The sequence below is a fragment of the Diadema setosum genome, chromosome 16 (assembly GCF_964275005.1).
Source record: "Diadema setosum chromosome 16, eeDiaSeto1, whole genome shotgun sequence".
NCBI lineage: Eukaryota > Metazoa > Echinodermata > Echinoidea > Diadematoida > Diadematidae > Diadema > Diadema setosum.
In genome coordinates this window covers 14,213,042-14,226,475 of record NC_092700.1, presented here as the reverse complement: position 1 = coordinate 14,226,475, position 13,434 = coordinate 14,213,042, and the positions used below count along the sequence as shown (strand labels likewise).

At 43.9% G+C, this 13,434-nt stretch overlaps 2 protein-coding genes across 2 annotated transcripts in view; one reads left to right on the top strand and one right to left on the bottom strand.

Moving 5' to 3' along the window:
- LOC140239942 (trafficking protein particle complex subunit 9-like) overlaps window positions 1–4,074 on the bottom strand; it is a 28,266-nt gene extending 24,192 nt beyond the window's left edge. Inside the window, exons 1-4 of the mRNA XM_072319760.1 lie at window positions 3,479–4,074; window positions 2,552–2,697; window positions 1,395–1,532; window positions 476–597 (exon numbers count right to left, since the gene is read on the bottom strand). Of these exons, the coding sequence (XP_072175861.1) occupies window positions 476–597; window positions 1,395–1,532; window positions 2,552–2,697; window positions 3,479–4,074 (1,002 nt within the window). The remainder of the gene's footprint in view (window positions 1–475; window positions 598–1,394; window positions 1,533–2,551; window positions 2,698–3,478) is intronic.
- A 1,749-nt stretch (window positions 4,075–5,823) lies between these two features.
- The window catches only part of LOC140239596 (scavenger receptor cysteine-rich domain superfamily protein-like), a 33,394-nt gene continuing 25,783 nt past the window's right edge, over window positions 5,824–13,434 (top strand). Inside the window, exons 1-2 of the mRNA XM_072319427.1 lie at window positions 5,824–5,984; window positions 13,234–13,321. Of these exons, the coding sequence (XP_072175528.1) occupies window positions 5,877–5,984; window positions 13,234–13,321 (196 nt within the window). The 5' untranslated portion in view covers window positions 5,824–5,876. The remainder of the gene's footprint in view (window positions 5,985–13,233; window positions 13,322–13,434) is intronic.

The following is a 13,434-nucleotide window of genomic DNA, read 5'->3' as shown; positions in this document are numbered from 1 at the left end:
CTCTTTTTTGGATATCTCAGCCATTTCAAAACCAATTTTCATCAAATAAATGTTGAAATCCCCATAGAATTGCATGCTCTTTCATATGTCATAACAGGTTTTTCATTATCTCACCACAAAATGTTAGAAACCGAAATTAGGTCTCAACCAAAACTATACGATCCCTTTAAAGTTACAAACAACTTATGAACGACCTGGTGATCAGTTCTGATGTGCTATACTTATCAGAATTTCAATAATTCAGCACAAGAGCTGATCACCAGTTGTTCTTAAGTCATTTGTAACTTTGAGAACAGCTATATACTACATGTATATGAACGCTGACCATCAAAACAAAACAAAAAGTGAGGAAGGTAATGGACTCATACAAACTAATCATCTATTGTAATAATGTTCAATATGAACATCAGAAAGTGTGTTGTCATAGTGTGAAAGTGACAAGAAGGCCAGCAGGCAATTATGCTGGTACACTTACCTTGGCATAGTGCACAATGGCATCTCTATATCTCTCAATGATTTCATCTGGTGGCAGACAGTTCTTGGGTAGATCTTCATCGTAATCCTCATCAGTAACACCATTCATAGCCTCGTAGCTTCCTGCTCAGACAAAATATAACAGGATGAGCGGTACAGTCTCTGTCCTTAAACATGTGGAAGAATCACTACAGGAGACTCTTTAGCCATCACATCATTTTCTTTCAGAATGTTTTATGATATTCTAAGTTTACTATAACTTTTTAGCTCAATGACCACCAGATTTTGTTGTTTTTTATATATTTTTGCTTACTGGAGAGGCACAAACAATTCATGATAAGACATTCACAAAATGAACCAAATCATTTTTGTTTATTGATAATGCATCTTTCAGTACACATCACAAAGTAGACAGGCCTATACAGAAATAAGTAGGCAAATGGTAACAAGTATGGAGAGCTACCGAGTAAGTTGGATCTGTGAAAGACATACATTTGTAATTGTATGTGTAGTAAAGAACTAAACAGTATTTTGTAGGAACAAATCTAACAGTCACAGACTTTCACTGCACAAGCCACAACATCGATCAGTAGATGACATGGGAAGCTGAAGAGTGTGCATTTTGTACTTCAAGTTGTATTAACAAAACTTTGAATAAGGAGTGACATTTCATAAATCAGATCAGACTAGCACATGGAAACAAAGGATTGAGGTTTGTTTGATTGTCTGTTTGTTTGTTTGTTTTGTTAATGGCAAACATGTAGTGTATGTCATCACTTAATCAAAGAATGGGCATTCTTGGGCTCTTCCTCTAAGATTAACATCTGGCACAAGATCATCTCGAATCTATGACTGGCATAAAACACATTTTTCTGAGACTACAAGTACATGTACAGTATAACCCGTAAGGATGGCCAAACCTGATCTGTGCAGCTTCTCCTCTGGTGGTCGTAAAAGGGATTCCCCACTGAAGGAGGCATTGCGAGGAAGTCCTTTGGCCTTTGGCTCCGTGGGGTACAGCTGGATGACGGATGCTGCACACATCCCCTCTAGACAGGCTGAAAGAGGCAAATAAGTACACAAACATACAGCACTTTCATACATACATTGTATGTACACAACAAAGAATCACTATTTTTAATGCCTGTGGGCACAGAAATCCATGGAGCTTTCCATAAATGTACACAAAGCTGCTAGTGAATTTGGCCTTCTCATCATTCACAATGCTATCCTGCCCTTGTAGTTATCAGCTGTTGAACCAAATGCATGTTTTGTGTGTACATGTATGCAGTGAGGATACCCGTATTCATTTGCCAATACTGTTGAAATGAACATGACCACTTAATACTGTTTAACATGACCAGTTGAGGTGGTAGAATTCTTCTGTGCCTCTAAGGACATACCCTAAATTTATTCTTCTTATGCCTGACTACTTTAGTGCCTTCGTCACCCCGTGCTGAGCCCAAAATGATTACACAAAACTTGGAAAATATTAAGAAATCTGAAATAAATGAATTACAAATTTTGATATAGAAATCACCCAATGCATACTTAATTATAAGCACTAAATGCTTGTAGTACATACATGGTACTGGCAAAGTATTTCTATTTGGGACAAGAATAAACTCCAGTCCTGAGAATGCAACCCAATAAAACTAGACATGAGAGACTTAATCGATACCAAAGCAAATCCTGCCAAATACAGAAAACTTTGCTTCAAGCATGTAAGAAGCATGAATATGAATAGTCTTTCAACACTTACTAAATCACTGATTTCATGCAAAAATCTATAGGACTCTTCATGATAGCTTACTACAGGAAAAGAAAAAAAAAAAAATCACACAGAATACAAGGGCTACACAACCCAATTATTTCATGTGTACTGCAACAAGTAACGTGCCATGGGGACTTATCATTTACAGACAATGAAAGGGATATATTATCTCAGCACAGCAGCCAGATGGTTAACCCACTGAGGATGAGTCCCAAGTACTAGTATACTCGGGCAGGTGTCTATGGGAAATACGTGTTGTAGCAAAATCTGTCCGTCCTCATCGTATTACTGAGATTTGTTTACCTGCCATCCACAGCCAGTCATTGGCGCCCTTGAGGATCTCATAGGCCGTTTGGTAGTGGACAAAGGCCTCCTGGGTCATGCCCGCCATCAGACTCAGGTCTCCAACATGTTTCCGCATCCTGCCTTGAACACGTCGTCTGAACGTCCTGAGAATTTGAACGAGAAACCAAATATATTGACTATTGAAAGAGGATATTCAGCAAGTTCCTTTCTTTGCCTTAATTTCCAAAAACTAACATTTTTCCAAGCTCGTTAATTCAACCTTGTAATTATGGTTCTCTACAATGTATCTCTAATCAAAGATTTTCTATCATACAATGTATGGACTGATTTTTTTGGTGCACTTCACTTTGATAGGTTTTGCATTATTTCCAGGAGGATTGTTTCCCCCCCCCCCCCCTTAGGAGAGTATATGTTAGCATTTAAAGTGCATTGCTGGGCCCCGTTTCATAAAACTTGTCATCAGTGACAAGTTGTCATAGATGTGACAAGCTACTGAAATCCTTGCATCTGACTGGCTGAGAGCAATTTTGTCATAGAAATGTGGCAGTTGTCACTGATGACAAGTTTATGAAACGGGGCCCAGGACACTGTAGATCTACATGTGAATAATAGTCAAATGATCATCAAAAGTAATTTACATAAGTTAGATTTTGACCAATTACAATTTGATAAAAATATCTTTATAAAATTGCTTGGAAAATTTCACAAACTTGCACCAAACAATACACAAAGAACTTTCATTTATTTTAATACACAAAGAACTTTGCATTGCCTTTTAATTCACCTACAGTAACAATATTGAAATTTGCTCTAATAGCAGCTGTGATCAAAGTTATTTATTTATTTATTTTTTTTACAGAACAATACTCTGATTGTCCAACTAAGCACAGACTAATTAAAACAGTACACACAGAAAGTCAATACCTTGTTTCAGTATCTATTCCTACAATATCTTTCCGCTCAAAGGGGGCCATGAGAAGGGGTAGCTTGTCATTTCGGTTGCTATTCATCTTGTCCAATCGTTTAGACTCTAGCACCCAAAACAGGGCTGCAGCAAAGTCTTTCACATCATCCTCCAGTTGTTCACAGTCTTCAATGCTGTTATAGTAGACAGCATCCGGTCTGATTCCTGAAGCACTGTCCTGTAAACTGTCCTTGGACATGCCAAACACAAAGCAGCGGGAGTCAAACAATGTATTCCTATAGGTCTCCTTCATTGAGTCAAAATTTGCGTAGACAGTGGCCAGCTCAATCTCTGAGGAGGCTTTGCCCAAACAAATGAGTCCAGCCACTCGGCGGTGCACCTGAAATTCGCCCCATTCATTGTTCTCAAGATGGACCACCCGCTTGTAGCGAAGCCAGATGCTGCGCTTGTTGTCTGGGAGGTTCACATATGTCACACTGTTGATGCGGTCAATGATGCGGGCATACGCCCGAATCTTGACAGCCCCTACAGGCTTGATGGTGACCAGAATGGCCTGGTGGTCCTCAGGAGACTGGGTGTAATCAGCAATGCTCATGGTGATGGGGATTGGTGCTACATGTAGAATTAATCTGATTGCTGGTTCATCTGATTACCTATTGGTAAAGGAATATAAAAGAACATCTTTACAGTAAGTAATGTGTAAAGAGGGACAAAGACATCCTTTTGGTATTTTTACCTGTAAGCTTGTGTGTGACACTGTAAAAACTATGGACATACACTCTGGTGCTGCTTCTTTTTCATTTCTTTTTAAAAGTCATGAGATTGTTGTCTAATAAATTATACAGTGCTTAGCATTTTCATTCTGTTTCATCCAAAATGAACTTAAAACAAGTGGGTGCAACTGAATGGAAGGGTTTCTTTTAGGTCAAGTTCTCTGGGTACTAGTATCCCATTTCAGTTTGAGGTCCCGAGGCTAAGGGCTCGTTCTTTTCTCTCTCTCTCTCCCTCTCTTTCTTTGGGGAGAGGGGCACAAACTAGGCAGAGAAGAAATTCCAGCTATGCGTACAGTTTGTACCTTGAAATAAAAACAATGTCAGTTTTTAAAAAAAAAAAAAAAAAGGTTATCAAGATTTTTTTTTTCAAGGCACAGGAAGTTTGCTTGTCATTATATTTAGTAGTCTCTCAAGCGCTGTTGCAGACAAAATAATTGCTGTTCACCTCTAGTCTTCCAAGCAAACAATGGTCAAATCTGTGCAAAAATAATAACCAAAACAGTGCCAAAAAATTGCCATTGGATCTTTATTACACTATGCGTATAGAACTAGACCTCTGGGGCTGGTCGCAGTAAGGTCTTTAATCAACTAGATTCTATAGTAAAGGTTTTAGACTATTCTATAACATTAAATTTACAGCTGTAGCAGTGTACAGACACAGTGTCAGTCAGCCCCAGTAGGCGTCCTGATCTGATTCGCAGATTGATTTATCTCAGTATTAGAACACTGTCAGTGTCACCAAACCACTTCATCGCCATCGACATGATTCACGACCCTACAGACACACTCACAGATGATTGTGATTGCTGTTGCTACTGTGCTGTGCTTGACCAGTATTCAGCAAGACAGTTCAGTAGTGTTTCAATACGGCAGTGACTTGTAAAGCATTACTAACGTTAGTGTAGAAATCTAGACAAGAGCGCAAATTAGAAAGTCGGTGGCTATCAATTATCATTTTGTCAAAGAAGCAAGACGTGATTTTATTTACTCACTGTACTGAGCAGTATTGTAGACAGTCATAATCCGGATCGCTGTTATTCCATTTGTAATGGATGTAGTACAAGGTTAGGTATGTGGCAAAAAGTACCGGTGTTTCGGAAACATTAGCCAGCAGCGCTGACTCAGTCTGATGAAGGCTATATCGCTGATCAATCAAGTGCATGCAATGCATGCATGCAGCAGAGATCTCTACACACTACTACAAGTACTACATACACTCCCAGTATGAGATGAAATGAATGTGCCTGAATTCGTATCGACTCGCTCTTTCTACGGTACCCTCTACTATAAAATGAAAAGCTAAGGGCCATTGTAGGAATTTTCTCCTTTCTGTATGCACGTGCACTCTCCCTTCTTTACCACCCTCTTTCTCCCTATCTTTGATTTACTATCCTTTGCTTTCTTTTTACCCCTCTCTTCCTTTATCTTTCTCATGCACTCTTTTTTCTTTTCAAGTATACGTTGCATTTAAATGTGCGTATGACAAGTACCATACAGTTATCGAGTTCATTTCACACACGGGCCTTCTACAGTATCCACACCAAAAAAAAAAAGACCGCTAAGTTCAGGTTGTGAACAGCAGCAAAATTGAAGGAAAGGACGTTTTGTGTTACATTTCATCAGGATGTTGTTTTGTCCAACGTGTGCGAATGTCCTAGTTGTCGAAGAAGGACCGAATTGCCTACGATTTGCGTGCAATACATGTCCATATGTACACAATGTGACAAGAAAAGTAAGTTATACTGTCTGTATTCCTTAACCGTACGTCGCATGCCTCACCCAGTGCCGTCTGTATCTGCAGTCTTCTTTATTACTGCCTCATCCATTGACTTGTGACTGTTCCTTGCATGCTGTATTTATGACCTGCTTTGTCAGCTCCACGCTACCATACACCTTATAAATACCCGCCTGGGAAATACAGAATTCATAAGCCTGCTCTTTTCCCTGGCCATCTAATTTACAGTGTGTACCTTTATAGCTTTACTGTCTCAATTTTATAGCAATTGCCTGTAATTTAAAGCACCATGACTTCTGCTGTAGGTAATGGTTCACAAAGAAAACGTAACAGCCTAGATGGTAAGACATTTTCAAACTTTGCCCTCAAAGATGTCTCCTCAAAGAAAGGTGACAAAAAGATTGTAGCCATGTTCCCTCTCAGAGTCTTTAATGCTCTCAAGGGCATATTACTTTCTCTCCTGAGAGATCACAGTAGGCTGTACAACTCAAATCTAACCTCCAGCTTAAGCACGACAGGAGCATCCCCAAATGAACAACTCGAGATCGCTTTTCTCAATAAGTCAACCAAGACAGGGAGAGCAGGAAGGCAAAGACAATTCGAGATAATTCTCCTGTGTGCATCTGGCGAGATCCAATTTAAAGGGAGATACTTTACCTACCTTGCTGACCCTATCTTTCCATGGATATGTAACCAACTGAAGGAAGCACACCCCAAGCTCTTCCACACTGAGGAGCTCCCTACTCTTCTCAAGGATATCAGCAATCACATCAAATCACAACCATCATCAAAACACAATACATCTGGCTCATGCAAGTGCTCCACGGCTGATAAGGAAATCACCTGTACCTCATGCGGCACCCATGCATGTGTCAACGCAGTACAGTGCTCTGACTGCAAAAGCTGGCTCCATTACACTTGTACTGGGTTACCAAATGAAGAGATCAAGGAACTCCCTAATCCAGAGTACATCTTCACCTGCTCACCCTGCCAAGATCAAACTCAGAAGTCACTTCCCAGCCCTCCAGAGCCTCTTGAGTTGCTATGTATCTGCCCTTTTTGTAACCAATTGGCAGATACTGATTCTATGGAATGCAACCTGTGTGAAACATGGTACCACATAACCTGCCTCCCTCCATCGCTCAACACTCAAAGGGATGTGCTTGACACATGTCCGACATGCTGGTCCTTGGACATGAACACTCCTACATCCACCTCAGTCGGGACGCAAACCACACTATCATGGCCCTCAGTACACACATGTATATCACACGCCACTCAGACAAGTCCAAGCAGAGTGCATCGAGCCGTACTGTCGAAGCCCTCCCAAACAAAGCTTATTACAATCCCCCTAGATCAGCCTAAAATCTCTAAGGCTTCACAAACCTCAGAGCAGCCTTCGCACTGTCAAGCCTGTCAACCAAGCCAGCCTAAACAAGATGCTGCATGTGATCCCCCTGAGGAACATGTACCAATTCCATCTGCATGTAAGTGTGACAGCCTCTCCAAAAAACTCAAGGAAACAAAAGACCAACTTGCCGCGAGCAATCTCTCAAAAGATGTACTCTTAGTGCAACACGAACAAGTGACATCCAACCTACAGCAGGCAAGATATGAAATTGAGACCCTCAAAAGGCTACGCACTTCTGAATCCAACCACAAGAGGGAAGCTCAAAAAATTGTTGCAGACCTCAGGTCAAAACTAGAGGCTAAAGAGAAAGAAATTGTCTCACTCCTATCTGCCAATGACCACCTTGTTGCTATCTGTCTGAACCATGACATCGATGAAAATGAACTCCCCACTCCTCCAGAGGAAAGTTACCCAGAGAAGCAACCCAAGGCGTCAAAGGAACATCATATCCCCCCTGATCATTCTGGACACTTAAGCTCTCTGACTACACACAGAGGATCCTACAAACACTCCCTCACCATCTCTAACCGTTTTAGTGTCCTAAGGGACCACGTGACTGATAACCAGTACGCTTCCAAGGACACAAAGGATGATGCCCTAAACCCCAGAAGGCAAAGCACTCGCCGTGAACACACTCAAGCAGGAGGAGGTCGCAGCAACACTGGTGGGAAGCATCTACACAGAAGCCAGAGCGACCCATGCCTATCCTCCAAGAAATTGAGTCAGGCAGCGGACACGAGCTGTCGTAATGAGGCTGCAAACGGTAAGAGGACGCACTACCACCAAACCGTCAAACATGATGTGCGTAGACACCTTGGAACTACTCAACTTGATCGCATCTCCAATGACAGTTACCGTGAGAAAAGCAACAGGACTGCAGATGTTCTGCCTCGACCCATGAGAGAGCCCTCAAAGAGACCCATATCACCAGATCCCTGTGGACATAGGTCACCAAACAAAGTAACTGGTCACCCCAACAAAGCTCCCACATCTATGCAAGCAACACTTCCAGCAGGTGGATCTGCAAACCCTCATACCTCGGGAAAGACCGCCAAAATAAATGAGAACAGAACTCTCTTCTCAGCAGGACAGATCCAAAGACAAGTAAACCCTACTGGCAAAACCAACAGTCATCAGCAAACTAGACACTCAGACCCCATGATATCCGGACAGAGACCCTCAGTCACTCAGCCGGATCTCCAAACCAAGCCTGCAAGAAACTCGTCAGGACAGGAAACTACTCGAAGCAAACTACATCGACCCAGCAATATCCCATACCAGGCCTCCCTGCATACCTTACATCCTGTGAGCAGGACCAACACCCCAAGGCTACCAAATCCTAATCCGATCACCCTGCAGAATACTTCACAAGCTCCTCCCACCCAGTACTCAGCAGGACACACTGATACACGAGCTCATCACAGTCAGGGGCTTACACAGCCTCAACAGCCGTACTCCCATCATGGAAATCCCCCCACTGCAGCTAGCTATCCATATCACTTCACTCCAATCCCCTCGGGTTTTCACCAGGGCAGAGCCTCGGCATTAACACACATATCACTCTTGGAATCACTCCAGCAGACCGCAGCATGGACCATCCACCTCCTCATGCATCCAGCCTTTCCCACGGATCAGATGATCCTGTCCAACCTGCACCACCTTCACCAGCAAATATCTCACCTGGCTCGAAGCAGCCTAAGTCTTCTGCCACCCCTGACACAGTTAAATTAAGCACATTCAACTCACGAGGCACCACCAGTAGCTCCCTTTTCATACAGCACCTTCTACGCACCTCAGATGTCACATGTATTCAAGAACACTGGTCAAATCAACACGGGCTCCAGTCCCTTTCAAACATGGACACCCAATTCCTCACGTTCGCCAAAGCACACGCCGAAGATTCTTACCCAGGCATTCCCAAGATTGGCAGAGGCAAGGGAGGTCTCGCCACATTCCTTCGCAAAGCAAAATTCATGGACACAAAAGAACTCAGGTGTAACACTACTCGAGTTCTTGCCATCTCAACTCGACATGTCTCCACATCTAAGAAGATTCTCATCATTAACTGCTACCTCCCCAGTGGCACCTCACTTGATGAAGTCAACGAGTACCACTTCTGCTTGTCTACCATCTTGTCACTCCTTAACACCACCGACACAAAGTTTAGTCTGAAAATCGTTGCAGGCGATTTTAATGCAGATATCTCCCGCACTCCACTGAGAAAGTGCACAGCAGAGATTCTCAAGAGCACCATCATGTCAGAAGACCTTTGTAGTTTGACAGCTCTGAGATGCTCCTCATCTCACTACACCTTCATGTCCGATGATGGCTCCAGGAAGTCCAACATTGATGGTTTCATCATCCCAAGACGAGATGCAGGGCTATTCCATGACCTCAAAATCATCCTGGAACACCCACTAAACACTTCAGACCACCGCCCAGTGCTAGTTACTGCACACCTCTCGTCAGATGACCCTGCTACAATTCGGGGATGTGAATCTCATGCAGTGCTGAAGCCAAAGCCAAATCCAGTCAACCCAGCCCAGAGATACACAGTCCTATGGCCCTCAGACCCCAACAACATTGCAGAACTCTACACTGACCCACTGGAATCCATAGCGACCTCTCTATTCCGAGACCTACACTCTCTGACTCTTGATCCGGATGGCGTAGAATGTCTGTCAGCACGTCTTCAGGAGCACATGATGAAACAGTCACTTAAACTCCCCCACAGAGTTCACAAAGACAGGAAGCAAGGTAAACCACAGTGGACCCAGGAGGTGAAGAGTGCCTACTCACACTCCCTATCAAGCTGGAAAAAATGGAAACATGCAGGCAAACCAAAAGATGGGCACCCTCTGTGGACGTCATATTTGGAGGCCAAGCGTTCCTTCAGAAGATCCCTCAGGCAAGCAGAAGCATCCAAAAGGCTAGCTACACAAGGGAAGTTAGAGCTTGCCAATGTAAGGAATGACACCCTATTCTATAAGCTGATAAAGCTAAATAGGGGTGGTAACTCCCTAACACAGGACCTCCCCCTCCTGACTTACAAGGACATCACCTTCCATGGTAAGAGGGTCATGGAGGGCTGGCATGCCTATTTCCAAGACCTCTCAGCCGATGCCGAGAGAGATGATCCACACCCTCCACCTACATGCCACCAAGAGGGCACAGATACTCAACCACCATCCTCTTCTCAGCTCCTCAATGCAACACTTCACAATAACAACATGCAAGGCACAGGGGACAACACTCTCACTCTCACCTCACACCATATCGATGATGCCATCTTGAAGCTCAAGACAGGCAAAGCTCCTGGCCTCGACAACATCACCACTGAGCACCTGGTCCACTCAGGTCCTATCCTCCGTAGGCTGCTTCTCCTTTTGCTCCAGAACTCCATCAGACTAGGACATATTCCTGTACCTCTGAAAGAGGCTCTCATCATCCCACTACACAAAGGAGGAAACAAACCGGTTAATGACCCATCCAGCTACAGAGGAATCTCGCTGACCCCAACACTGTCTAAGCTTCTGGAAACAACTCTGAAGCCGAAGATAGAAGACTCCTTAACAGGAGTCAGTATCCCAGACGAACTCCAGTTTGGATTCCAAGCGACCAGATCCTGTGTGCTTACATCAATCACCCTTCAGCTGATCCTAGAACTCAACTCTGTCCAAAAAAACCCAACATACCTAGCCCTCCTAGATGCAGCCAAAGCTTTTGACTGTGTATGGCATTCTGGCTTATTCCAGAAGCTCTCCACCACACCAATCCCATCTGAAGTCCAACGCACTCTTGCCGAAATGTACAAAGGAGCAGCTAGTCGGGTCCTGTGGAAAGGTGAGGTCAGCTCCACTTTCCCACTCCAGAAAGGAGTTCGACAAGGAGGAATCCTCTCCCCCCTTCTATACAACGTCTTCATAGATGGGCTCATAAAGGTGCTGAGAGCTGAAGACCTGGGCTGCCACTTCCATAATTTGTACGCTGGGGTAGTTGTCTTGGCAGATGACGTTGCTCTGATTGCCTCGTCAGCAGAAGAGCTGCAAAGGATGCTCAACACTACCCAAACCTATGCCAACACCTGGAAATACAAGATTAACCCTACGAAGAGTGCCATCTTAGTCTTCAGCCACAAATGCAACAATACTCACACCTGGCATCTGAACAACGAGCAAATCCAGGAAGTCAACCAACACCCCCACCTAGGCATCACCAAATCAACACAACCTGTAGACCCAATTCCCAACATCATCACCAAGGGATATAATACACTGTTCTCCCTCATTGGAGGATCAGCCTCGCGGAACAACTTCTGGCCACCCATCATTGCAAAGCTCTGGTCCGCTTACTGTATCCCCAGGATGTTGTATGGGATTGCCGTTGTGAGGCTCAACAAACGTTCTCGGGAGAAGCTTGACTCCGCACAGGCTCTCCTCTTCAAGAAACTCCTTGGCCTCCCCAAGAGTGCTGCTAATGAAGCTGTGTTCCTTCTGACAGGCATCCTTCCTCTCTCCCTTCATGCTGATCTCTTCACTATCCTCTCCCTCGGACAACTAGTCACACTGCCTTCAGACAGGTTCGAGCACAGGATCCTTCTCCATGCACTTGCAAGCAACACCCCCTCCATCCCCTACTGGAAGCAGCTTCTTACCAAGCTGAATTTACCCCCTCTCCTCTCAGACACCCCCAACATCGACTACCAAAGCTGGAGAAGGCTGTGTCGTCAAGCTGTCCACAATTACCACATTGCACAGATTCGCCTTGCCGTTGATACTAGGCACTCCCTTGTTCTATGGAAACAGTGCAGAACCCTGCCAACCCCTACTAGTCTGTTTCCAGCTTCCCTGCCTCCACACCTCCGCAATGCCTCAAGACTCCGCTCCCAGCTCACAACTGGCACCTACCCAACACAGTACCGCCTGATGTCCATAGGCAAGTCCTCCACCCCCATCTGCAGACTCTGTGGAGAGGAGGAGGAGAACACACCCCACTTTGTTGCTTCCTGCCCAACCCTTCAGACCCATAGAGCTGCTTTGATTCAGCACATCAGTGCACTCAACCCTCCAGACCAAGTCATCCAGGATTTCACAGCAAATGACATCTTCATCTTCACCACTAGCACTCTGTTTCCCTATCTCTCATTACCTACCTCTCTCTCTGCTGATATTACGACCCACTGCCTCCGATACATTCTCAAAATTCACCTTGCACGCCTGAACCTTATATCACAGCTCAACGCGGATAACCGCTGATCTCCGAATACCGGAGGAAGAACAAACAAGAAGAAGAAGAAGTAAGTTTAAAACTCGTAGAGAATGGTGGGCATTGTCACTGATGCCGATGGTGCAGTTTTTAGTCCCACAGATTGAAAATTTCGTTAGTGACATCTACTTGGGCTGTATTTAGTGTGGAATTTCAGTAAAAAATTGGGTCAATGTGCAATACATGTAGTAAACTTGTACATTGTATGTGATAGTCCTTACAACCATGTTGTAGGTTTATTTTATGTGTACAAGGTTAGCAGTAATAGACTTGTAACTCTCCCCCCCCCCCCCCGCCCCGCCCCCCCCCCCCCCCAACGTAGAGCTAGAGTCTACTAGGGCCTACATTTGTATACTACAATTGACTACCGTGTATAACTATAAAATACAGTAGGAAAATGCTACAACTAATTAACATTACTGTAGTAAACTTCATTGTGTAAAGTTCGTTGTGTTGCATTATGATTGATGTAACAGGATCAAGTTTGAATATCTGGATGAGATATTGATTTTTTGAATCATGTTGAGACACTTTGTCAGTGACAAGTGTAACTGTTAATTGTCATTTCAGATTTCAAACAGAAAGTATCCTCGTCTGAAAGAAGTTGATGATGTCCTTGGTGGAGCTGCTGCATGGGAAAATGTAGACTCAACAGCAGGTAATGATGATTGCATCATTTTGTTTACTGTAAAAGTGGAAATTATTGTGGTGCTGAAATTTTCGTGCATTTTGCGCAACCAGAATCTAGCGTGAAAATAAAAGCATGCAAGT